General features: G+C 39.4%; 2 protein-coding genes across 16 annotated transcripts in view; one reads left to right on the top strand and one right to left on the bottom strand.

Annotated features, from left to right (window-relative positions):
* OGFOD3 (2-oxoglutarate and iron dependent oxygenase domain containing 3) overlaps nucleotides 1-26,079 on the bottom strand; it is a 452,864-nt gene that overhangs the window by 312,988 nt on the left and 113,797 nt on the right. For 2 of the 14 annotated variants that reach the window (XR_008849659.1, XR_008849658.1), the window contains exon 9: nucleotides 19,569-19,666. The exons of 11 other annotated variants lie outside the window; for them this stretch is intronic. Coding sequence is in view for 1 of the 3 variants with exons in the window: in XM_056550517.1 (XP_056406492.1) it covers nucleotides 19,623-19,666 (44 nt within the window). In the remaining 2 variants the exon portion in view is untranslated. Of the gene's footprint in view, nucleotides 1-17,717; nucleotides 19,667-26,079 lie in introns of those variants that run through there. One more of the 14 variants, XM_056550517.1, reaches the window with a different exon arrangement.
* LOC130297723 (urotensin-2 receptor-like) overlaps nucleotides 1-26,079 on the top strand; it is a 47,365-nt gene that overhangs the window by 6,109 nt on the left and 15,177 nt on the right. The window contains exon 2 of one of the 2 annotated variants that reach the window (XM_056550511.1): nucleotides 16,615-16,765. The gene's annotated coding sequence lies outside the window, so the exon portion shown is untranslated. Of the gene's footprint in view, nucleotides 1-16,614; nucleotides 17,478-26,079 lie in introns of those variants that run through there. The other variant, XM_056550510.1, reaches the window with a different exon arrangement.

Raw genomic sequence — 26,079 nt, 5'->3', positions numbered from 1 at the left:
TTCTTGGATTTTTTTGAAATCATGTGCTGCTGAATTTTATTGCTTTTTATCTATATATCTAAAAAATAAAAAATAAAAAAAGCAAGCTTTATTCCATGCAAAAATACAGATTGAGAAAGCTTGAGAAAGGCTGCACAGGCAGCAGAAACGTTGCATCTGTATTTTGGCATGGAATAAAGATACCCACACTTTCTTCTACTATTTGTGAGTGCTGCAGTCATTTGCTTTTTTTTTTTTTTTGTCTGGACTTTGGGCCTGCGACCAGGGCCAACAGGCTATTTATTTTATTTTGGTTGTGCTGCTCTACTGCTATTTTTTCTATCTATCTCTCATATCTATCTATTTCATATCTATCTATCTCATATCTATACATCTTATATCTATCTATTTATCTCATATCTATCTATCTCAAATCTATCCATATCATATCTATCTATCTATCTATCTTTCTCATATCTATATATCTCTGATATCTCTTATATCTATCTATTTCATATATATCTATCTATTTCATATCTCTTATATCTATCTATCTATCTCATATCTATCTATCTATTATCTATCTATCTCATATCTATCCATCTCATATGTAACTCATATCTATCTATCTAACCGTCTGTCTATCTATCTGATATCTCTCTATCTAATATCTATCTATCTATCTCATATCTATCTATCTATCTATCTCATATCTATCTATCTATCTTATATCTATCTATCTATCTATCTATCTATCTCATATCTATCTATCTATCTCATATCTCTTATATCTATCTCATATATCTGATATCTATCTATCCCATATTTATCTATCTATCTATCTCATATCTCATATCTATCTCATCTATCTATCGATCTCATATCTATCTCATATCTATCTATCTCATATCTATCTATCTCATATCTCATATCTATCTCATATCTATCTATCGATCTCATATCTATCTATCTCATATCTATCTCATATCTCATATCTATCTCATATCTATCTATCTCATATCTATCTATCTATCTCATATCTATCTCATATCTATCTATCGATCTCATATCTATCTATCTCATATCTATCTATCTATCTCATATCTATCTATCTCATATCTATCTATCTATCTCTCATATCTATCTATCTCATATCTCTTATATCTATCTCATATCTCTTATATCTATCTATCTATCCCATATCTATCTATCTCATATCTATCTATCTATCTCATATCTATCTCATATCTATCTATCTCATATCTATCTCATATCTATCTATCTATCTATCTATCTCATATCTATCTCATATCTATCTATCTATCTATCGCATATCTATCTATCTATCTCATATCTATCTCATATCTATCTCATGTCTATCTATCTATCTCATATCTATCTATCTATCTATCTCATATCTATGTATCTATCTATCTTATATCTCACTTAGAAGCAATAGGTTAGTCTTTATTGTGTGGTTTCCAGGGAGGCTTTTGGCATTTGTTTTGCCTCTTTCACTGACATATAATGTAAATCCTTGGTGAGGATGAGCCTCCTCCGCACAGGTACCTGCATGCTTAACCCTTTCACTGCCCTGCCTCAATACTGTTAATATTATGACTGTATCCTATAAACTACTGTTACTATTACAGACTCACATGTTTACTATATAGCACTGTATGGCAGTATAAGCTCATTACTATAAGACAGACAGGCAGTAAAGCAATCATATAGGTTGTCACTAAGTGGAATGCCTATATATGTGTCAGTCTTCACTTTAGTTCTGGCATTGTATTCAGGAAGCGGCATGTGCTATAGATTCTAGAGGGTAATATTAATAATATGGGGTCTACCCAAATGTCTGACTAGATTTATGGAATACACAGGCCAAATTATAACAGGGGCCACAATTCTCTTATTCACTTATTTCTGAAGACATGGAAGAAGCCTGTGCTGTCAATAGGGCCCCCAGATAGGAAAGGTCAGCAGGATGGGGCTGATCGTAATAAAGTCTGCCTCATATATATGGGATTATGATGTAATTCCATTAATCTGGGGCAAAATGGTCTGGAAATCCAGGTAAACTGCTATATAGCATGCTGGACTAGAGGGGAATGATCTGATGGTCTGGAACTGCTGCAGGTTGCAAAGTAAAAGAGAGAGAAATATATAAATAGATGTATGGTAGGTAGATAGATAGATATGAGATGGATATGAGATAGATAGATATGAGATAGATAGATATGAGATAGATAGATATGAGATAGATAGATAGATAGATAGATATGAGATGGATATGAGATAGATATGAGATAGATAGATATGAGATAGATAGATATGAGATAGATAGATATGAGATAGATAGATATGAGATAGATAGATATGAGATAGATAGATAGATATGAGATAGATAGATATGAGATAGATAGATATGAGATGGATATGAGATAGATATGAGATAGATAGATAGATATGAGATAGATATGAGATAGATATGTGATAGATAGATAGATATGAGATAGATATGAGATAGATATGAGATAGATAGATAGATATGAGATAGATATGAGATAGATATGTGATAGATAGATAGATATGAGATAGATATATATGAGATAGATAGATATGAGATAGATATGAGATAGATATGAGATAGATAGATATGAGATAGATAGATATGAGATAGATAGATATGAGATAGATAGATATGAGATCGATAGATAGATATGAGATAGATAGATGATAGATAGATATGAGATAGATAGATATGAGATAGATAGATGATAGATAGATATGAGATAGATAGATAGATATGAGATAGGTTAGATACATCTGAGACAGATCGATCTGAGATAGATATGAGAGAGATAGATATGAGATAGATAGTTATTAGATATATAGATATGAGATAGATAGATATGAGATAGATAGTAAAATAGAAAGATATGAGATAGATAGGTAGATAGATAGATAGATAGATAGATAGATAGATAGAGAGATAGATATGAGAGAGATAGATAGATAGATAGATATGAGATAGATAGATATGAGATAGATAGATATGAGATAGATAGATAGATATGAGATAGATAGATATGAGATAGATAGACAGATATGAGATAGATAGATAGATATGAGATAGATAGATAGATATGAGATAGATATGAGATAGATAGATAGATATGAGATAGATAGATAGATATGAGATAGATAGATATGAGATAGATAGATATGAGATAGATAGATAGATATGAGATAGATAGATATGAGATAGATAGATATGAAATAGATAGTAAAATAGAAAGATATGTGATAGGTAGATAGATAGATAGATAGATAGAGAGATAGATAGATATGAGATAGATAGATAGATATGAGATAGATAGATAGATATGAGATAGATAGATATGAGATAGATAGATATGAGATAGATAGTTATTAGATATATAGATATGAGATAGATAGATATGAGATAGATAGTAAAATAGAAAGATATGAGATAGATAGGTAGATAGATAAATAGGTAGATAGATAGATGTGATATAGATAGATAGATGTGATATAGATAGATAGATGTGATATAGATAGATAGATGTGATATAGATAGTTGTGATATAGATAGATAGTTAGGTAGATAGTTGTGATATAGATGTGAGGCAGATTGGTGCCCCCGCTGTCTCTCAGATGACAGGCTCTGTATAATACTGTCACCTTCTTCCCTCCCCCTGCTGGACGCCTTCCGATCGATATGAAATCTAATAGGATTTTATGCTTCTTCAACTTTTTCATTTTTGCTTGGTGAGAGGAAATCTGGACTTTAGTGTCAAACCCTGTGAGTGACAGACACGTTCTGACGTTTCCTACTTTATTAAAGGGCCACAGACCCCGATATGAAACGTGCAAAAAATCTGCCATAGCATAAACTACTTTACTCATGGGTGACTGTGCCCTAACTTACACCTCTATTGAGGGGCACCACCCCAGGTCTACTTTAGAGCAGTGAATCCCAGGGCATCTTCTCTGACTGGAGTTATTTATCTTTCCCATCCTGCCCAGACCGCCATGATGACTTCTTCCAGCCACAACAAATCTGTTCAGAATTGCCAAACAAACTCCCCATTATTGTGCCCCAAATGGTAATAGTGCCCTCCTTGTGCCCCTCACATCTCTCAAATAAAGAGCTTTCTGCCTTCTTCCTCTCAGAAAAACTGGATAAATTATATTGTCAGCTGCCAGAGAGGGCAGGAGACTGATTCAGCACAGATTAGCAGTAGCACCAAGGGTGTCATGGAGAGTGTGAAGAGGGTAATACACAGGGAAACTGTATATTACTCTACAAAAAGCTATTAACAGCCTTTTGGTATGAAAATGATTAATGGCATAACTTCTGTATTTGTCAACTTTCCATTTCATACAGGTCATTTACTCAAAAAGCTGCTAAAATGGTATAAATAAACAGTAAGAGGTCACAGGTTTCTCACACTGGAGAGGGTACGAAAACTCACACGCAACCATTATCACCTTCCAGTGTCTGTGGAATAGGAGATTATATAACATATACAGGAATCTCAGACACAATATGAAGACATTGTCCAAGTGGCTTTTAGCTGTTTATTATGATCCTTGGCAAAAATGATGGAATCCGCACACTTAGAGGTGTCACTCAGCTTTACCCCTTCATGGCCATGACAGAGGTCGCATAATCAAAGAGCATAGTGTCCCACTAGTTGTCACGACCTGACAGATACTGAAAATCCAGCGAGTGAGGTTTTTGGGCATCTGTCAGGTTGCTGGACCTTCTGGATCAAAAAGGATGATTAATAAATAACCAGTTATGGATACAAGATCATCAGGAGAGGAAACTGCCCCAGATATAGACCAATGGTCATCAGGAGAGGAAACTGCCCCAGATATAGACCAATGGTCATCAGGAGAGGACCAAGAAGGACTAAGCACCCCAGACAAGTGACAAACTACAGAACTCGATCATTATGGATGACTGCGGGATCACAGAGGAACACCAATGTGGATATAGATACAAGACCCTCAGAAAAGAACACTAAAGCCCTCGTATGATCAGAAATGGATCTTGTTGACCAATTACGCATGAGAGGCTGAGCAATAGATGACCAGGAACAAACCACTCCATCAGCATGAATAAATAATCTCCAAGTGTGACCAATGAACAACCAGGAAAGGACACAATATCCTATATAGACTATAATGACCAAATTGTCAAGAAGGTCAGAGCACTGGATCACCAGATGAGAGACAAACCACATGATCACTATGGATGACTGCTGGATCACCAATAAACAACCAGATATGGATGATAGGTCGTGAGGACAATGACAATAAATCAGACAATAAATCAGATATAGACCCTTTTGACCAATTTATCAAGAGATGCAGAGCAATAGACACGTCATTATGAACAACTATTAACTATGATGACCAAAAAATCATCAGATATAGATCCTCAATATCAGAAAACTCAAGCCCTTGTAAGATCAGATATAGTGACTGGCAGGGTAGGATCAAGATGTCAAGGACCAAGCCCTGGATCACCAACAAAAAACCACTAGACCAACATGGATGACTGCTGGATCACCAAGGATGACCAATACATCACCAGATATGGATAGAAGGTTGTTAAGCCAGGACCAAACACTAGATAACTAAATGAGGGGCCATGAGAGATTGAAACACCTATGAAGGCATCTAAATCTGGGGTAGATATAGTCCTATGAGGGCATATAAATCTGGGGTAGATATAGTCCTATGAGGGCATGTAAATCTGGGGTAGATATAGTCCTATGAGGGCATGTAAATCTGGGGTAGATATAGTCCTATGAGGGCATGTAAATCTGGGGTAGATATAGTCCAATGAAGGCATCTAAATCTGGGGTAGATATAGTCCTATGAGGGCATGTAAATCTGGGGTAGAAGATAAGGGACTTATGGTGACAGTCTAAACCAGGGCATCTATGGGGTGTTAGGAACAGAACTGCTTAGGGACAGCATTAATATTGGAGCCATATATGAGGGAACCTGATGTTGAGACACTGTCTAGATATTTCCAGTTCCAATTATAAAACCAAGCTCAGCCTCCGAAGCCTTTCTATGAATTGCTTCCCACAGACTGTAAACGGTACTGTCACGTATAATAATAGAACTGCGCTGATATAATTGTCATAGCTATCTTCTAGTTTTTTTCCCTATTAGCTTCAAGGAGTTGTCACTTTTCAACGTGCTGTAAATTGTAATTAGTTATACTATTTAGCTCACAGCCGAGGTCATGTCTGGTTATGATCAGGCGATGAAACAGGAAAGACATATAAAGACATATATATATATATATACCCTTTATATCACTGTTAGTAAAGAATACTTTGTAGGCGGGAACTATAGCTGTACTAGTCTCGAGATTCCATGAATACAATACATGAATGAATGAAGAAGGAGGTGGAGGTGGGGCTTCTCTTAATTGAGAAAACTGAACCGCGAGAGAAATTCTATGTTAAAGGGGTACCCCGCCTCTAGACATCTTATCCCATACCAAAAGATAGGAGATAGGATGGGGGGGGGGGTCTATCCGGCAGAGTACCCCTATAATATAGCAGTACCAGAAAAATATTTCTAAACACACTGGTCCTTTAAAAAAAGCAAATGGGATCAAGTCAACACAATAACACGGAACGCAATAATCATAAAATTGGATTTAAGACCTTTGTGGAAGGCCTGCGGGTCCCCAGCAATATATAATTTAATGACCCAGCTTAGATACACTGCTGAGGTTACTGCAAGCTGTGCCTCTGCGGGTCCGCAATCACACGAATGCTATAATTACCCCATTAAAGTACATTCTTCAATACTGTTATTTCCTAATGAAAGTCGCAATTCTACATCACTGACCGTGTCATCATTGCTTGCGTCAAAAGGCAAACACAATTTTGAACGGATTTACAGATGTAGCAGTGCAGAAATTGTTGTTCGGGTAAAGTGGTTTTACCTAAGACTATAGACCCAGCTTGTGATTATCTAAAACAGTGTTTCCCAAGCAGAGTGCCTGCAGCTGCTGCAAAGCTATAACTCCCAGCATGCCCCGACAGCCTTTAGGGGCTTAGAGCTTTAGGGTTATCACTGCAATGCTTGGAATCTTGTTCATGACGCCAAAATAAAACTTAATTTTCCTTTCTTTAGAGCAGTGTTTTTCAACCACTGTACCGCGGCTCACTAGTGTGCCGTGACATAGTGTAAGGTGTGCCGTGGGAAAAACACCCGCCGGGGACCGCCGGGAGGTAGCGCACGCAGGGACGTCACTGATATCCCATGCGTGCGCCCATAGCAACAATCGCGGAGGACCGGAGCAGCGAGGAGGACGCGCGCTGTCAACTTGGTAAGTGTTACCAGCGGCGCGTCTCCTTCGGTGTTCCGAGCACCGCTCCTCCGGTCCTGGGACCTACTGCTATAGCCGGACCGGAGGAGCGGTGCTCGGAACACCGAAGTGGGGCAGTACACAGGCATACAGCCTCCACCCATACACTGTATGGCTGAAGGCTGTATGTCTGTGGGGGAACTATACTGGACCTAATGTGGGGGAACTATACTGGGCCTAATGTGGGGGGACTATACTGGACCTAATGTGGGGGGACTATACTGGGCCTAATGTGGGGGGGGGGACTATACTGGGCCTAATGTGGGGGGACTATACTGGGCCTAATGTGGGGGGACTATACTGGACCTAATGTGGGGGGACTATACTGGGCCTAATGTGGGGGGACTATACTGGGCCTAATGTGGGGGGACTATACTGGACCTAATGTGGGGGAACTATACTGGGCCTAATGTGGGGGGACTATACTGGACCTAATGTGGGGGGACTATACTGGGCCTAATGTGGGGGGACTATACTGGGCCTAATGTGGGGGAACTATACTGGGCCTAATGTGGGGGGACTATACTGGGCCTAATGTGGGGGGACTATACTGGGCCTAATGTGGGGGGACTATACTGGGCCTAATGTGGGGGGACTATACTGGACCTAATTTCGCACAAGTAAACAGAAATATGAACAATTATAAAATAATTTATTTTTGTTTATTTGATTTCTATTCAAGAGAATTACTTTATATATAGTCAATATAGGCCAGTGTTTCCCAACCAGTGTGCCTCCAGCTGTTGCAAAACTACAATTCCAAGCATGCCCGGACAGCCAAAGGCTGTTGGGAAATACTGATATAGGTACAGAGATACAGGTATATAGGTACAGAGATTTTTTTCATGAAAAAAGTGTGCCTTTGCACAAAAAAGGTTGAAAAACACTGCTTTAGAGAAGCCGGGTCTAGAGCATTCCCCTCCAATCTCTTAAAGAGAGTTTCCCAACCAGGGTGTCTCCAACTGTTACAAAATTACAACTCTCAGCATGCCTAGACAGCGAAAGGCACACAAACGCTATAATTACCCAGTTAAAGTACATTCATCAAGATGGTTATTTCCTAATGAAAGGTGGAATTCTACACCGCTGACAGTGTCATCACAGCTCAAGTCAAAAGACAAACGTAATTATGAATGAATTTATGGATGTAGCAATGCGGAGTTTGTTGTTAGCGTAACATGTGTAACCAGTGTTTCCCAACTAGTGTGCCTGCAACTGCCGCAAAACTACAACTCCCAGCATGCCTGGATAGCCTTTGGCTGTCTTGGCATGCTGGAAGTTGTAGTTTTGCAACAGGTGGAAATGTGAGTTTACAACTAGTCGGTCAGTTATCCACTTAGCTATCCCGGAGAACCTACAGCACAACCGAGTCCTGGTTGTAGAGTATTGCAAATCACACATTTGCTATTGCTGATTGGCCAAGAAATGCAGGGACAGCTGTATAATACATAGTAATATAGTTCATAAGGTTGAAAAAAGTCCATCAGGTTCAACCTATAACCCTAATGAGTCCCTACTGAGTTGATCCAGAGAAAGGCAAAAAAAAACCTCATACTAGAGGTAAAAATTCCTTCCCGACTCCAAATAAGGCATCAGAATAAATCCCTGGATCATCGTTCTGTCCCTATAAATCTAGTATACATAACCTGTAAAGTTATTATTCTCCAAAAATGCATCCAGACCCCTTTTTGAGCTCTTTTACAGAGTTCCCCATGACCACCTCCTCAGGCAGAGAACTCCACAGTCTCACTGCTCTTACAGTAAAGAACCCCCATCTGTGCTGGTGTAGAAATCTTCTTTCCTCTAGACGTAGAGGATGCCCCCTTGTTATAGATACAGTCCTGGGTATAAATAGATCATGGAGAGATCTCTGTACTGTCCCCTGATATATTTATACATAGTTATTAGGTCTCCCCTAAGCCTTCTTTTCTCTAAACTAAATAACCCTAATTCTGATAATCTTTCTGGTCTGTGTGGTCTGACCAGTACTGTACACAGTATTCTATGTGTGGTCTGACCAGTACTGTACACAGCATTCTATGAGCGGTCTGAGCAGTACTGTACACAGTATTCTATGTGTGGTCTGACCAGTACTGTACACAGTATTCTATGTGTGGTCTGACCAGTACTGTACACAGTATTCTATGTGTGGTCTGACCAGTACTGTACACAGTATTCTATGTGTGGTCTGACCAGTACTGTACACAGTATTCTATGTGTGGTCTGACCAGTACTGTACACAGTATTCTATGTGTGGTCTGACCAGTACTGTACACAGTATTCTATGTGTGGTCTGACCAGTACTGTACACAGTATTCCATGTGTGGTCTGACCAGTACTGTACACAGTATTCTATGTGTTGTCTGACCAGTACTGTACACAGTATTTTATGTGTGGTCTGATCAGTACTGTACACAGTATTCCACGTGTGGTCTGACCAGTACTGTACACAGTATTCTATGTGTGGTCTGGCCAGTACTGTACACAGTATTCTATGTGTGCTCTGACCAGTACTGTACACAGTATTCTATGTGTGGTCTGATCAGTACTGTACACAGTATTCTATGTGTGGTCTGATCAGTACTGTACACAGTATTCCACGTGTGGTCTGACCAGTACTGTACACAGTATTCTATGTGTGGTCTGACCAGTACTGTACACAGTATTCTATGTGTGGTCTGACCAGTACTGTACACAGTATTCTATGTGTGGTCTGACCAGTACTGTACACAGTATTCCATGTGTGGTCTGACCAGTACTGTACACAGTATTCTATGTGTTGTCTGACCAGTACTGTACACAGTATTTTATGTGTGGTCTGATCAGTACTGTACACAGTATTCCACGTGTGGTCTGACCAGTACTGTACACAGTATTCTATGTGTGGTCTGGCCAGTACTGTACACAGTATTCTATGTGTGCTCTGACCAGTACTGTACACAGTATTCTATGTGTGGTCTGATCAGTACTGTACACAGTATTCTATGTGTGGTCTGATCAGTACTGTACACAGTATTCCACGTGTGGTCTGACCAGTACTGTACACAGTATTCTATGTGTGGTCTGGCCAGTACTGTACACAGTATTCTATGTGTGCTCTGACCAGTACTGTACACAGTATTCTATGTGTGGTCTGACCAGTACTGTACACAGTATTCCATGTGTGGTCTGACCAGTACTGTACACAGTATTCTATGTGTGGTCTGACCAGTACTGTACACAGTATTCTATGTGTGGTCTGACCAGTACTGTACACAGTTTTCTATGTGTGGTCTGACCAGTACTGTACACAGTATTCCATGTGTGGTCTGACCAGTACTGTACACAGTATTCCATGTGTGGTCTGACCAGTATTGTACACAGTATTCTATGTGTGGTCTGACTAGTACTGTACACAGTATTCCATGTGTGGTCTAATCAGTACTGTACACAGTATTCTATGTGTGGTCTGACCAGTACTGTACACAGTATTCTATGTGTGGTCTGACCAGTACTGTACACAGTATTCCATGTGTGGTCTGACCAATATTGTACACAGTATTCTATGTGTGGTCTGACTAGTACTGTACACAGTATTCTATGTGTGGTCTGACCAGTGCTGTACACAGTATTCTATATGTGGTCTGACCAGTACTGTACACAGTATTCTATGTGTGGTCTTACCAGTACTGTACACAGCATTCTATGTGTGGTCTGACCAGTGCTGTACAGAGTATTCTATGTGTGGTCTGACCAGTACTGTATACAGTATTCTATGTGTGGTCTGACCAGTACTGTACACAGTATTCTATGTGTGGTCTGACCAGTACTGTACACAGTATTCTATGTGTGGTCTGACCAGTATCGTGCACAGTATTCTATGTGTGGTCTGACCAGTACTGTACACAGTATTCTATGTGTGGTCTGACCAGTACTGTACACAGTATTCTATGTGTGGTTTGACCAGTACTGTACACAGTATTCCATGTGTGGTCTGACCAGTACTGTATACAGTATTCTATGTGTGGTCTGACCAGTACTGTACACAGTATTCCATGTGTGGTCTGACCAGTACTGTACACAGCATTCTATGTGTGGTCTAATCAGTACTGTACACAGTATTCTATGTGTGGTCTGACCAGTACTGTACACAGTATTCTATGTGTGGTCTGACCAGTACTGTACACAGTATTCCATGTGTGGTCTGACCAATATTGTACACAGTATTCTATGTGTGGTCTGACTAGTACTGTACACAGTATTCTATGTGTGGTCTGACCAGTGCTGTACACAGTATTCTATATGTGGTCTGACCAGTACTGTACACAGTATTCTATGTGTGGTCTTACCAGTACTGTACACAGCATTCTATGTGTGGTCTGACCAGTGCTGTACAGAGTATTCTATGTGTGGTCTGACCAGTACTGTATACAGTATTCTATGTGTGGTCTGACCAGTACTGTACACAGTATTCTATGTGTGGTCTGACCAGTACTGTACACAGTATTCTATGTGTGGTCTGACCAGTATCGTGCACAGTATTCTATGTGTGGTCTGACCAGTACTGTACACAGTATTCTATGTGTGGTCTGACCAGTACTGTACACAGTATTCTATGTGTGGTTTGACCAGTACTGTACACAGTATTCCATGTGTGGTCTGACCAGTACTGTATACAGTATTCTATGTGTGGTCTGACCAGTACTGTACACAGTATTCCATGTGTGGTCTGACCAGTACTGTACACAGCATTCTATGTGTGGTCTGACCAGTACTGTACACAGTATTCTATGTGTGGTCTGACCAGTACTGTACACAGTATTCTATGTGTGGTGTGACTAGTAATTTGTACAGCGGTAGAATTATTTAGAATCATCTATGCCCCTATTGATGACCCCATGATTTTATTTGCCATGGCAGCAGCTGCCCAACACTGGTCACTACAGCTAAATTTACTGTTAACTAAGACTCCTAAGTCCTTTTCCCCGTCAGTCGTGCCAAGTGAGCTCCCATTTAACACACTTTTTTCCCATTTTTCCTCCCCATGTGCATTACCTTACATTTATCAGTGTTGAACCTCATCTGCCACTTCCCAGCCCAAACCTCTAACTTATCCAGATCCATTTGTAACAGTGCACTGTCCTCTATAGTGTTTACCGTTTTACAGAGTTTACCCACCATTCATGTCAATGGGAGGGGGCGTGATGGTCATCATGCCCCCTCCCATAGATATGAATGGAGGTATATACCTCTTACAGTGAGAATTTAAAATATTCTTCAAAGTCTTCCATTTAGTGTCAGTATTCTTGATTTTGAGGACATTATCCCATTTTATATCTGAGTTGATCAAACTTTGTCTTCCTGAAGTTCATTGTTTTTGTGGCCCCTCGAGAAGATTTCCTTATTAAAGAACAAGTTCTAATGTATTATATTATGATCACTATGTCCTAGGTGTCCTTCTACCTGCACATTAGTTACTCTGCCAGGTCTGTTGGTTAATATTAAGTCTAGTAGGGTGCCCCCTCTGGTCGGGCCCTGTACCATTTGGGACAGATAATTGTCTTTAGCTATAGTCAGAAACCTGTTTCCTTTATGAGATTCCCAGGTTTCAGTCTCCCAGTTTAAATCAGGATAGTTAAAGTCCCCCATTATTATCACATCATTCTGATTTGCTGCCTTGTTTATTTACCTCAGTAACTGATCTTCTGCCTCTTCCATTATGTTTGGTGGCTTATAGCAAACCCCTATCAGAATTTTTTTTTCTTTTATCTCCACCACCCAGCTGACTGGCACAGCACATAGACATTTGCCCAGCTCATAATTATTGTTGTGACCCCTCTGACCTCTGACACAACTTATCTTTGCCAATTAACTCCTGCAGAGCACTGACCACCAATTGGGGGTCAGTGAGTATGAAGACAAGAGCCCTTCAAAACTATGGTGCTAACGGTCATGAACTTTGTAAATGATAATGGAATTCTGATAGAAACCCCCTTTAAATAGGCGCAGAAGTCTTGACATGGGGGTGGATATATTTATAATTGAGTAGAGCAGCTATAGACACATTTAAAGTTCAATCCCTGCAGAGGAGAGATCAGAAGAATACATTGTGGAGATGTATTCATGTCAGTGGTGTCTACAGAGACCAGCAGTAAAGAAGTCTCACCAAAGGCATAACCTTGTAATTCCGCAGCGGGATGTTATTCTGCAGAGCGTTGCAAAATAAACAGGACTCTCTGCGGCAAGCAATTGCTTCCTCTCCAGTGCAGTGGAGGCCAATGACTATGACCATGAAGGCTTGTTAACCGTACGTCTACACCGTCATGAAATATTCATGGGGATGGCACGTTCGCAATAGATAATGTATGTAATGTGGCCTGCACCAATACTCTTTAACAAACAGAATGGAAGAGAACAGCCGATGTATTTAGCTCACAAAGGATTGTCTAGAAGAGTCAAATTCAAATACTGGTCTGTGGTTGGGCCTTCAGGACTGGGTTGGGGACCTCTGCTCTATACCACTCATATAAAGATCTGGACTGTTGGTGGTCCTTGAGGACTGGGTTGGGGACCTCTGCTCTATACCATTCATATGAAGATCTAGACTGTTGGTGGCTTGAGGACTGGGTTGGGGACCACTGCTCTATACCACTCATATAAAGATCTGGACTGTTGGTGGTCCTTGAGGACAGTATTGGGGACCTCTGCTCTATACCACTCATATAAAGATCTGGACTGTTGGTGGTCATGAGGACTGGGTTGGGGACCTCTGCTCTATACCACTCATATAAAGATCTGGACTGTTGGTGGTCTTGAGGACTGGGTTGGGGACCTCTGCTCTATACCACTCATATAAAGATCTGGACTGTTGGTGGCCTTGAGGATTGGGGTTGGGTACCTCTGCTCTAGACTAAAGAATCTCAATGCTTTCTTACCTACTTTAGCAGGCATGTGATTTCAGCCATGCTGGTTGCAATACCCTCACTGAAATGATTTCCTAATGCAGCCTACATTTCCAAAATGTTCACGGTTAGAAGGATCCACAGCACATGGAGACCGTTTGAAAATAAAACCAATTCTTTATTGCTCAATAGCAGATATCACACGGGCCAGAACATCAACACTACTAACAATCGTTTTGCGTCATGTGACACTTCGTCAAGGTATCACCTTAAAAAAGCGTCAAATGATGTGAAACGATTGTTAGGAGTGTTAATGTTCTGAGTCGTCCTCCCGCATCATATCTGCTATTGAGCAATAAAGAATTGGTTTTATTTACAACCTGTCTCCATGTGCTGTGGATCCTTCTAACCTGGTGAGTTTTAGTGTCCCATCCAAACACTGAGCACCAGACCATGTATGCAAAACAGTGTAAGTATCTGCTTCCTACATTTCCCATCAATCTTGTGGCTTTGCAGAGAAATGGGGTGGAGTCTCATCGCTGCGCCTGGTCATCTAATTAGGCTGCTAGCGCCGGAGATCACCAAGGTAAACTAATTAGACTCATAAGTGGGTTGAAGTCAGTTTACATTATGTACAATTTAGATGCATTTAGAGCTGGAGGGGAGATGTATATATCCCTTTCCCATAGAGATAACAGCAGCGGTATACAGATAGAGCTGCAGGTGAGGGGTCTGGGAGCTGGCAGAAGTAATTATGTCATTCTGTAGGTTTAAGATAGTCAGCTGACCTGGACTGACCACTTCCTCTGAAACATTAAGCACTGTGATTTTCTGTGGGTAAGACTGTTGATCACATGACCCAGTTACAGTAATGAAACGCATGGATGCAGCTGTGCTAGAATAAAACAAATGGCCCGGTATGACTAGTGATGGTGACTGTGGAGGGTTTACGAATAAAACTAAATGACACTGTAACTACACAAGAGAAGTCAAGATCTGGCAGCGATTGTCTGCCTCCTCCTGACCTCAGGCTTTGCCCTCTTTGTCCTAAAACATTATTATCCCCACAAACCCACTTATACTCAGCCAAGAATAGACTTTACAATGTCCTGCGGTACCAGATCACATTACAGAGAAGTACCAATTGCATCACTTTGTGTGAAGTGAAAATTTAATTTTGAGCTCAATAAAAAGCCAAAGATGGAAGAGTCAGAGCAAGGAAAATTTAGGACTATATTGGCAGCTGAAAAGGTTTGTTGTGCTTAAAGAGATAGAGTCCATGGAGTACATAGAGTAATGTGTGTTCAGAGAAGTCTAAGATAAAAAGATAGGTTCTTTAGAGAATGCACAGCTGCATCCATGCATTTCATTACTGTAACTGAGTCATGTGATCGCCATTCCGACCCACAGAATATCACAGCTTAATGTGACAGAGTAAGTGGCCATTCCTGGGTCAGCTGACTACCTGTGAATTACAAAATCCTCTAATTCTCCTGGCAGCTCCCAGACCCTTTCCCTCCCAGCTCTATCTGTATACTGCAGCTATCTCTATGGTATCAGGATATATAGTAGTTGTACACCTTCCCTCTCAGCTCTATCTGTATACTGCTGCTATCTTTATGGGAGCAGGATATGTAGTAGTTATACACCTCCCCTCCAGCTCTAACTTTATGGGATCAGGATATATTGTAGTTATACACCACCCCTTCAGCTCTATCTGTATACTGCAGCTATCTCTATGGGATCAGGGTATGTAGTAGTTATATACCTTCCATCCAGCTCTATTTGTATACTGCTGCTCCTATCTCTATGGGATCAGGATAAATGGTAGTTTTACACCTCCCCTCCAGCTTTATGTGTATACCACTGCTGCTATCTCTATGGTATCAGGATATATAGTAGTTGTACACCTTCCCTCTCAGCTCTATCTGTATATTGCTGCTATCTTTATGGGATCAGGATATGTAGTAGTTAGACACCTCCCCTCCAGCTCTAACTTTATGGGATCAGGATATATAGTAGTTATACACCTCCCCTCCAGTTTTATCGGTATACTGCTGCTATCTGTATGGGATCAGTATATATAGTAGTCATTTACCTCCCCTCCAATTTTATCTGCATACTGACAAACCATCAGTAGCTCTTGTCTCAGTTAAATGGTTGAGAGGACTCAATATGAACATTAATATTACAACACATAGAGATATTATTCACTTAAAGGGCTCTCTGCATGTAATAGTTCCATTTAAATCCTAAATATATTAGGAACTGCCCTTTTATCTTCTTATTAACTCAACTTTTTCCTTTCTTTCATAGGGAACTCCCAATTTTTCTACAGTGCCATCTCCCAATTGAATGAAGAACCTGTCTCCCCTACAAGGGAGATCCACTCACTACCTCATTTCCGGACTATATGAAGGATACGAAACGCGTTGAATCTGGATTATGGATGGAAGCTTTGAATCATGTAATTTTGGTATCAAGAAGTTTTCTACATAGATTGGTTGACAAATAACAGTGTGGAATGTAAGAGGAGCGCGTCACGATGAATCAGTCTTCAGGGCTATTTCATAGTATAAAATCAGTGAATAATGTTCTGGGATAGACAAATATAAGAGATTGTAGGTCGCATTTATCAAGGTATTTAGAGCCTTTTTTGCTCACTCCAGGCTCACAAAATAATCGTCGTTTTGTGCGACTTTTGTGGGTAAGCAAAAAGCTAAAAACAACCTTACCTAAGCAGATTTCAGTTTTTACTTTGCAGTGGTCACATATCTATGATGTGCGAATGTCGCATGTAGGCAAAAAACAATGATAAATGTCCCCCAATGAGATCAGTGACCATGTAAAGAGAAAATCTACTCAAAAGATATAAATAATATAATACTACTGCTTTAGGCAAAAGAATACAACTACAATATTACTGCCCACCTATTTTGGAAAATATAAGGATTTATTTTTATGTACGAGAATATAACTACTATAATACTGTCAATGTAGTAGAAGCGAAGAAGCCTGGCACTAGTAGTATAGAGCTGGAGAGGTATGTATATGTTCCTGTAAAATGTGGAATAGGCGTAGGAAGCAATGTGCCTGCTGCGGGTGGTGCTCACACTGTGCGGTACAGTCCATATGAAAATGACACAAGAAGAAAGATGTATAGGAGCAACTCACCCAAGACCCGAGAGGCGGTAGCAGAATCTTTACTTTATTGCATATCGTACAGACGTAGATGCAAGCCACGGGGGGCAGATGTCACGGTGGGGGAGTAGCAGACAACGGCGGCCCCTGCCTAACGAAGTGCTTTGATAGCACGATACGGACCGTGGCCCGCCGTTGTCTGCTACTCCCCCACCGTGACATCTGCCCCCTGTGGCTTGCATCTACGTCTGTACGATATGCAATAAAGTAAAGATTCTACTACCGCCTCTCGGGTCTTGGATGAGTTGCTCCTATTCATCTTTCTTCTTGTGTCACTACTATAATACTGCCTCCTATATACAAGAATATAACTACTATACTACTGCTTCTATATACAAGCATATAACTACTAAAATACTGCTTCTATATACAAGAATATAACTACTATAATACTGCTCCTATATACAAGAATATAACTACTATAATACTGCTCCTATATACAAGAATATAACTACTATAATACTGCTCCTATACACAACAATATAATTACTATAATACTGCTCCTATATACAAAACTATAACTAATATAATAGTCCTCCTATATAAAAGAATATTACTAATATAATACTGCTACTATGTACAATAATATAACTACAATAATACTGCCCCCTATATACAAGAATATAACTACTATAATACTGCCCCCTATATACAAGAATATGACTACAATAATACTGCCTCCTATATACAAGAATATAACTACTATAATACTGCCACCTATATACAAGAATATAACTATTATAATACTGCTCCTATATACAAGAATATAACTACTATAATACTGCCTCCTATATACAAGAATATAACTACTATAATACTGCCCCCTATATACAAGAATATAACTACTATAATACTGCCCCCTATATACAAGAATATAACTACTATAATACTGCCCCCTATATACAAGAATATGACTACAATAATACTGCCTCCTATATACAAGAATATAACTACTATAATACTGCTCCTATATACAAGAATATAACTACTATAATACTGCCCCCTATATACAAGAATATAACTACAATAATACTGCCTCCTATATACAAGAATATAACTACTATAATACTGCTCCTATATACATGAATACATCTACTATAATACTGCCTCCTATATACAAGAATATAACTACTATAATACTGCTCCTATATACAAGAATAAAACTACTATAATATTGCCTCCTATATACAAGAATATAACTACTATAATACTGCCCCTATGTACAAGAATAAAACTATTATAATACTGCTCCTATGTACAAGAATAAAACTACTATAATACTGCCCCTCTATATACAAGAATATAACTACTATGATACTGCCCCCTAAATACAAGAATATAACTACTATAATACTGCCCCTATATACAAGAATATAACTACTATAATACTGCTCCTATATACAAGAATATAACTAATATAATACTGCTCCTATATAAAAGAATATAAATACTATAATACTGCCCCCTATATACAAGAATATAACTACTATAATACTGCTCCTATATACAAGAATATAACTACTATAATACTGCCCCCTATATACAAGAATATAACTACTATAATACTGCTCCTATATACAAGAATATAACTGCTATAATACTGCTCCCTATGTACAACATTATAAATACTATAATACTGCCCCATATGTACAAGAATATAACGTCCACTTTAAACAATATATATTTTTTGGACTGGATTAGCTCTTTAACATGGCGAATGTATTCTACATGTATCTATACTCTAACATGTAAATAGAGGGTATAACATTGAGTTGTTGTTTTTTTTACATGCTCTTTTTTGTTTAAAAAAAAAATGGCCGCCTTTACACTGTTGTCGTAAGTACATATCAGGGGACAAAATAAACAAACAAACCCATTTACTGCATTGGACCTTATAGAATATGATGAGTGTAATGAAGAATCACTTAATATGCAAGATAAGGACAATTCTACTAAGCACATGGACAAAGAATTGGCAGTCTGCATCTGGAGACTTGTGACCCCGCCCACGAGGAGCTCATTTAAAGACACAAACTAAAATTACAATTTAAATGTTGCTACTCATTTACCTGGAGATGCGCTGAGGCAGCAAGTCTTCAACCAGATGAGCTAAAGCCCGCCCACTAAATTAAGGCTCCACCTACTTCATCTTCTGAAAGCTTTGGACCTGCAACAAAAATGAATTTAGGACTGTTTGGTAATATAACAGCAAAATGACTGAGCCCATAGTCTGGCAAATCAGTATTTAGATCAGCAGTCTCCAAACTGAGGACCTTCAGATGTTGCAAAACTACAACTGGGCATGCTGGAAGTTGTAGTTTTGCAACATCTGGAGGTCCACAGTTTGGAGACCACTGATTTAGATCTTATGTAAAATAGATATGCTTTAATTATTTTGGAAAAACGTGCAAATTTGATGGAGAGCACCCGCCATTGGTCACTTTCTGTAAAAAAAAAGAATTTTTTTTTTGGAGGTAAGGTGGCATATCTCTTTAAATCCGTGCCCCTTTCACTACTGTATATTAGCCAGTGGTCCATGAAGGGGTGCCCATTGTGCGCTCTATGCAGAATCACTATCTACGGAATGTATATTGTTATATGATGTAAAATATAAGATTTATTTAATGAATTATTTAAAGATGAATGTCTAAAGATGATATAGAGTGCGGAACCCCCCGAAATAGGTTCCTCCACTATTGATGATTATGAAATAAAAAATTTCTTTTGGAAAAAGCAAACCTTTATGAGTCTGGACAATATAACTTGTGGTATTATATGTACTTGGCACCACCTATGATTCTGATGGTGGGCGGCACTATATTATACCTGCCCATAGATGTTACATATCTGTTGGTGGCACTTGAAAGGCATCCTAGGGTCCGCCACAGTTGTCTTCATCATTTAATGCAACCTAATAACTCCATGTAAAACCAGGTTAATACTGCCATATACAGCTAGAATAATACTACTATTTAGTGCTGTAATGATATTAAGGGTCCACAAAATACTGCTATATAGTGTCCAAATAATGCTGGAATTTAAATCCCATATATAGCACCGTTAAAAATACTGTGTTTTAGTTTGCTCCTGAGGTTTGTCTGATTTCCTTAGATTTCTGCTCTGCAGGCTTCATCTACAATTTTCAGTTCTCCCAGAGCTGATGGGCGGAACGTAAAGTCTATGGTGTCTACCATAGGCTGCACACACAGGGGATGAGATCCTGCACTTTAATGTCTATATATTTATAGTTACACAGTTATTAAGGTTGAAAGAGAACAAGAGTCCATTAAGTTCAATCTAAAACCCTACTGTGTTAATCCAGAGAAGGGCAAAACCCCCCATGAGGCCGATGCCAATTGCCCTATGAGAGAGGAAAAATTCCTCCCCGACTTCAATATGGCATCAGAATAAATCGCTGGAACAACATTTTATCACTATAAATCTAGTTTCGATATCCAGTAAAATTATATTTTTCAAGAAAAATATCCCTTGTACTTGTTTATTGAGTCAGACATCACAACATCACATGGCAGAGAGTTCCATAGTCTCATTGCTCTTACAGTAAAGATTCCCTTCTTTCCTCTAGACATAGAGGATGCCGCATTGTCATGGTTACCAGCCTAGGTATAAAAAGATCATTAGAAAGATCTCTGTACTGTCCATTAATATATTTGTATATTGTGATCAGATCCCCCTAAGATGTCTTTTCACTAAAATAAATAATCCCAAGCTTCATAACCTGTAATCCTCCCATACCATTATTATCTTTGTCGCCCTCCTCTGCACCCTCTCCAGTTCGGCCATGTCCTCCTTATTTACAGGTGCCCAAAACTGAACACAATACTCCATATGTGGTCTGACTAGTGATTTAAACAGAGGCAAAACTATGTCCTTGTCACAAGCCTCTCTTGATGCACCACATCACATTATTAGCCTTGGCAGCTGCTGCCTGGCACTGGGCACTAAAGTTGAGCTTAAAATCCTATTCACCAAGTGCATTATTATCTATAATTGTACATTTTGTTTTTACAACCCAAGTGTACAACAAAGGGCATCAGCAGCATAGAAGGTATGATAAAGCAGTAGCAAGCAGTCTAAACTGTGTATAAAGCCCTGGGGAGAGATCTCTTACTTAAAGAGTTGTCTCAGCAACTTGTGTGTTCCCAGGCACTTCCCCTGCCCCAACCCATCTCCCCTTTTCATAGACTTGCATTGCTTGTAATTTGACTGAACTACAAGACAAACACAGGACAAAACTGAGCTGATTTTTCAGAGTGAATGACAGTTTAGCAAAGGGAAGGAGAAAGGGGTACGAAGCTTTATAACTAGAGAAAGAAGCATTTTTGTCTAATAAGATAAATTTCAAATTCACTTGTGCTATTAATCTCTGAGCTTTGTTGAACCGACAGTGCCCACTTAAGCTTGCCACGCACTACTGTGCATGGCAAGCTTAAATAGGCACTGTTGGTTCAACAGTGTCAATGTGGTTAGAATAAAAATATATTTACACACTAATCCACAATAAGACTCACAAATTGTTCACACATTGTATGTAATATTTAGAAATGTATTTTCTTTACGCCAAATTTTCGACCATAATGGGTAGAAAAGCAGTCAGAAAATTGTGCGTAAAACAAAATACATCAGTAAATGTAAACTTATCATAAATAGAAATTATATAAACACAAACACAGTAATTAATCACTGAAAGTTCATGTATCGATTTTAACTAGAAAACTCATACATTTTTTAAAGTTCATCCTATGTCTATTGTTTGAGTCCAGAGTGCGGATATTTGTTATTGATGAAATACAAATGGATTCATGAATTTTTCAGTGAAAATCGATGCATGAATTTTAAATGTTTTTAAGCGTTGTTTGTATTCATATCATTTGTGTTTACTGTGGCTCAGTGTGTCAGTATATTTTTATATACATGACCTTTGACCTAATGCTTTCTGGGCGGTTCCCTTTTGATGGTATTCTGTGCAGTTTTCTTTTCTGCAGTCCAGTCTGCAGTCTAGACTCGAAACATGTTGCTTTGTGCCATTCGGAATAAAATTGTAAGTTTAAATGCATGCTTGCACTTGTGGTTCTGTAAGAGACATATGATGTGTCCAGTGTGGCATACACGATAGTATATAATCATACCAACCGGTTTGCACCGGCTTTGGGTGGTTCGAAGGCCACTAACCCAAGAATGAGCTTAAAGGGGTACTCCGGTGGAAAAAAATTTTAGTTCTTTCTTTCTTAAATCAACTGGTGCCAGAAAGGTAAACATATTTGTAAATTACTTCTATTAAAAAATCTTAATCCTTCCTGAATTTATTAGCTGCTGAATACTACAGAGGAAATTCTTTTCTTTTTGGAATGCTCTCTGATGACATCACGAACACACTGCTCTCTGCTGACGTTATAATAATAATAAGTCTTTATTTATTGTTGTCCTTAGTGGGATTTGAACCCAAGGCCCCAGCATGCTGCCCTTAGCATACATCTGCTATGCACGGTTGCTAAAATGGACAAAGATGTCAGCAGAGAGCACAGTGGTCGTGATGTCAACAGTGTTCCAAAAATAAATTTATTTCCTCTGTAGCATTCAGCAGCTAATAAGTACTGGAAGGATTAAGATTTTTTAATAGAAGTAATTTACAAATATGTTTAACTTTCTGGCACCAGTTGATTTAAAAAAGAAAAAAAAAATGTTTTTCCACCGGAGTACCCCTTTAACCCCTTAAGGACCCAGCCAATTTTCACTGTAGGACACTGCCATTTTTTGCACATCTGACCACTGACACATTAATAACTCTGGGATGCTTTTACCTTTCATTCTGATTCCGAGACTGTTTTTTCGTGACATATTCTACTTTATGTTAGTGGTAAAATTTTGTCGATACTTGCATAATTTCTTGGTGAAAAATTCCAAAATTTGATGAAAAAATGGAAAATTTCGCATTTTTTTTTAACTTTGAAGCTCTCTGCTTATAAGGAAAATGAATATTCCAAATAAATTATATATTGATTCACAGATACAATATGTCTTCTTTATGTTTCCATCATAAAGTTGACATGTTTTTACTTTTGGAAGACACCAGAGGGCTTCAAAGTATAGCAGCAATTTTCCGATTTTTCACAACATTTTCAAAATCGAAATTTTTCAGGGACCAGTTCAGTTTTGAAGTGGATATGAAGGGCCTTCATATTAGAAATACCCCACAAATGACCCCATTATAAAAACTACACCCCTCAAAGTATTCAACATGACATTCAAAAGGTTTGTTAACCCTTTAGGTGTTTCACAGGAATAGCAGCAAATTGAAGGAGAAAATTCAAAATCTTCATTTTTTACACTCGCATGTTCTTGTAGACCCAGCTATTGAATTTTTACAAGGGGTAAAAGGAGAGAAATCTTCCTAAAATGTGTAACCCAATTTCTCTCAAGTAAGAAAATACCTCATATGTGTATGTCAAGTGTTCGGCGGGCACAGTAGAGGGCTCAAAAGGGAAGGAGCGACAGTGGGATTTTGGAGAGTGAGTTTTTCTGAAATGGTTTTTGGGGGGCATGTCACATTTAGGAAGCCCCTATGGTGCCAGAACAGCAAAAAAAAAAAACCACATGGCATACTATTTTGGAAACTACACCCCTCAAGGCACGTAACAAGGTGTCCAGTGAGCCTTAACACCCCACAGGTGTTTGACTACTTTTCGTGAAAGTTGGATGTGTAAATTATTTTTTTTTCCACTAAAATGCTAGTTTTCCCTCAAATTAAAATTTGTTACAAGGGGTAATAGGACAAAATGCCCCCCAAAATTTGAAACCTCATCTCTTCTGAGTATGGAAATACCCCATGTGTGGACATCAAGTGCTCTGCTGGCGCACTACAATGCTCAGAAGAGAAGGAGCGCCATTGAGATTTTGGGAAAAAAAAATTTGGAATGGAAGTCAGGGGCCATGTGCGCTTACAAAGCCCCCCGTGGTGCCAGAACAGTGGACCCCCCCCCCCCCCCATCATGTGACCCTATTTTGGAAACTACAGCCCTCACAGAATTTAATAAGGGGTACAGTGAGTATTTACACCCCACTGGCGTTTGCCATATCTTTGGAACAGTGGGCTGTGCAAATGAAAAATTGCATTTTTCATTTTCACGTACCACTGTTCCAAAAATCTGTCAGACACCTGTGGGGCGTAAATGCTCACTGTACCCCTTATTTCATTCCGTGAGGGGTGTAGTTTCCAAAATGGGGTCACATGTGGGTATTTATTTTTTTGCGTTTATGTCAGAACCGCTGTAAAATCGGCCACCCCTGTGCAAATCAGGTGAAATTGCGTTACAAATTTTGGGGGTCTTTTTTTCCTTTTAACGCTTGTGAAAATAAAAAGTATGGGGCAACACCAGCATGTTAGTGTAAATATTTTTTTTTTTTTACACTAACAGGCTGGTGTAGCCCCCAACTTTTCCTTTTCATAAGGGGTAAAAGGAGAAAAAGCCCCCCAAAATTTGTAGTGCAATTTCTCCCGAGTACAGAGATACCCCATATGTGGCCCTAACCTGTTTCCTTGAAATATGACAGGGCTCTGAAGTGAGAGCGCCATGCGCATTTGAGGACTAAATTGGGGATTGCATAAGGGTGGACATAGGGGTATTCTATGCCAGTGATTCCCAAACAGGGTGCCTCCAGCTGTTGCTAAACTCCCAGCATGCCTGGACAGTCAGTGGCTGTCCAGAAATGCTGGGAGTTGTTGTTGTGCAACAGCTGGAGGCTCCGTTTTGGAAACACCGCCATACAATACGTTTTTAATTTTTATTGGGGGGACAATGTAAGGGGGTATATATGTAGTGTTTTACCCTTTATTTTGTGTTAGTGTAGTGTGGTGTAGTGTTTTTAGGGTACATTCGCACTGGCGGGTTACAGTAAGTTTCCTGCTAGGAGTTTGCGCTGAAATTTGCCGCAGCCCAAACTTGAAGCAAGAAACTTACTGTAAACCTGCCCATGTGAATGTACCCTGTACGTTCACCTGGGGGGGTAAACCTCCAGCTGTTTCAAAACTACAACTCCCAGCATGTACTGACAGGCCATGCATGCTGGGAGTTGTAGTTTTGCAACAGCTGGAGGCACACTGGTTGGAAAACCTTCAGTTAGGTTCTGTTATCTAACTCAGTATTTTCCAACCAGTGTGCCTCCAGCTGTTGCAAAACTACAACTCCCAGCATGTACTGATCACCAAAGGGCATGCTGGGAGATATAGTTATGCAACAGCTGGAGGTACGCAACTACAACTCCCAGCATGCCGAGACAGCTGATTGGGCATTCTGGGATTTGCAGTTTTGCAACATCTGGAGGGCTAAAGTTTTAGAGACCACTGCAAAGTAATCTCCAAACTGTGGTCCTCCAGCTGTTGCAAAACTACAAATCCCAGCATTCCCGGACAGCAAACAGCTGTTTGGGGATGCCAGGAGTTGTAGTTTTGCAAGATCTGGAGGGCTACAGTTTAGGGACCACTATATAGTGGTCTCAAACTGTAGCCCTCCAGCTGTTGCAAAACTACATATTCCAGCATGCCCAAACAGCTGTCTGGGC

Source organism: Hyla sarda, chromosome 13 (assembly GCF_029499605.1).
Source record: "Hyla sarda isolate aHylSar1 chromosome 13, aHylSar1.hap1, whole genome shotgun sequence".
Taxonomy (NCBI): Eukaryota; Metazoa; Chordata; class Amphibia; order Anura; family Hylidae; genus Hyla; species Hyla sarda.
This window is presented reverse-complemented; position numbering and strand designations above follow the sequence as displayed.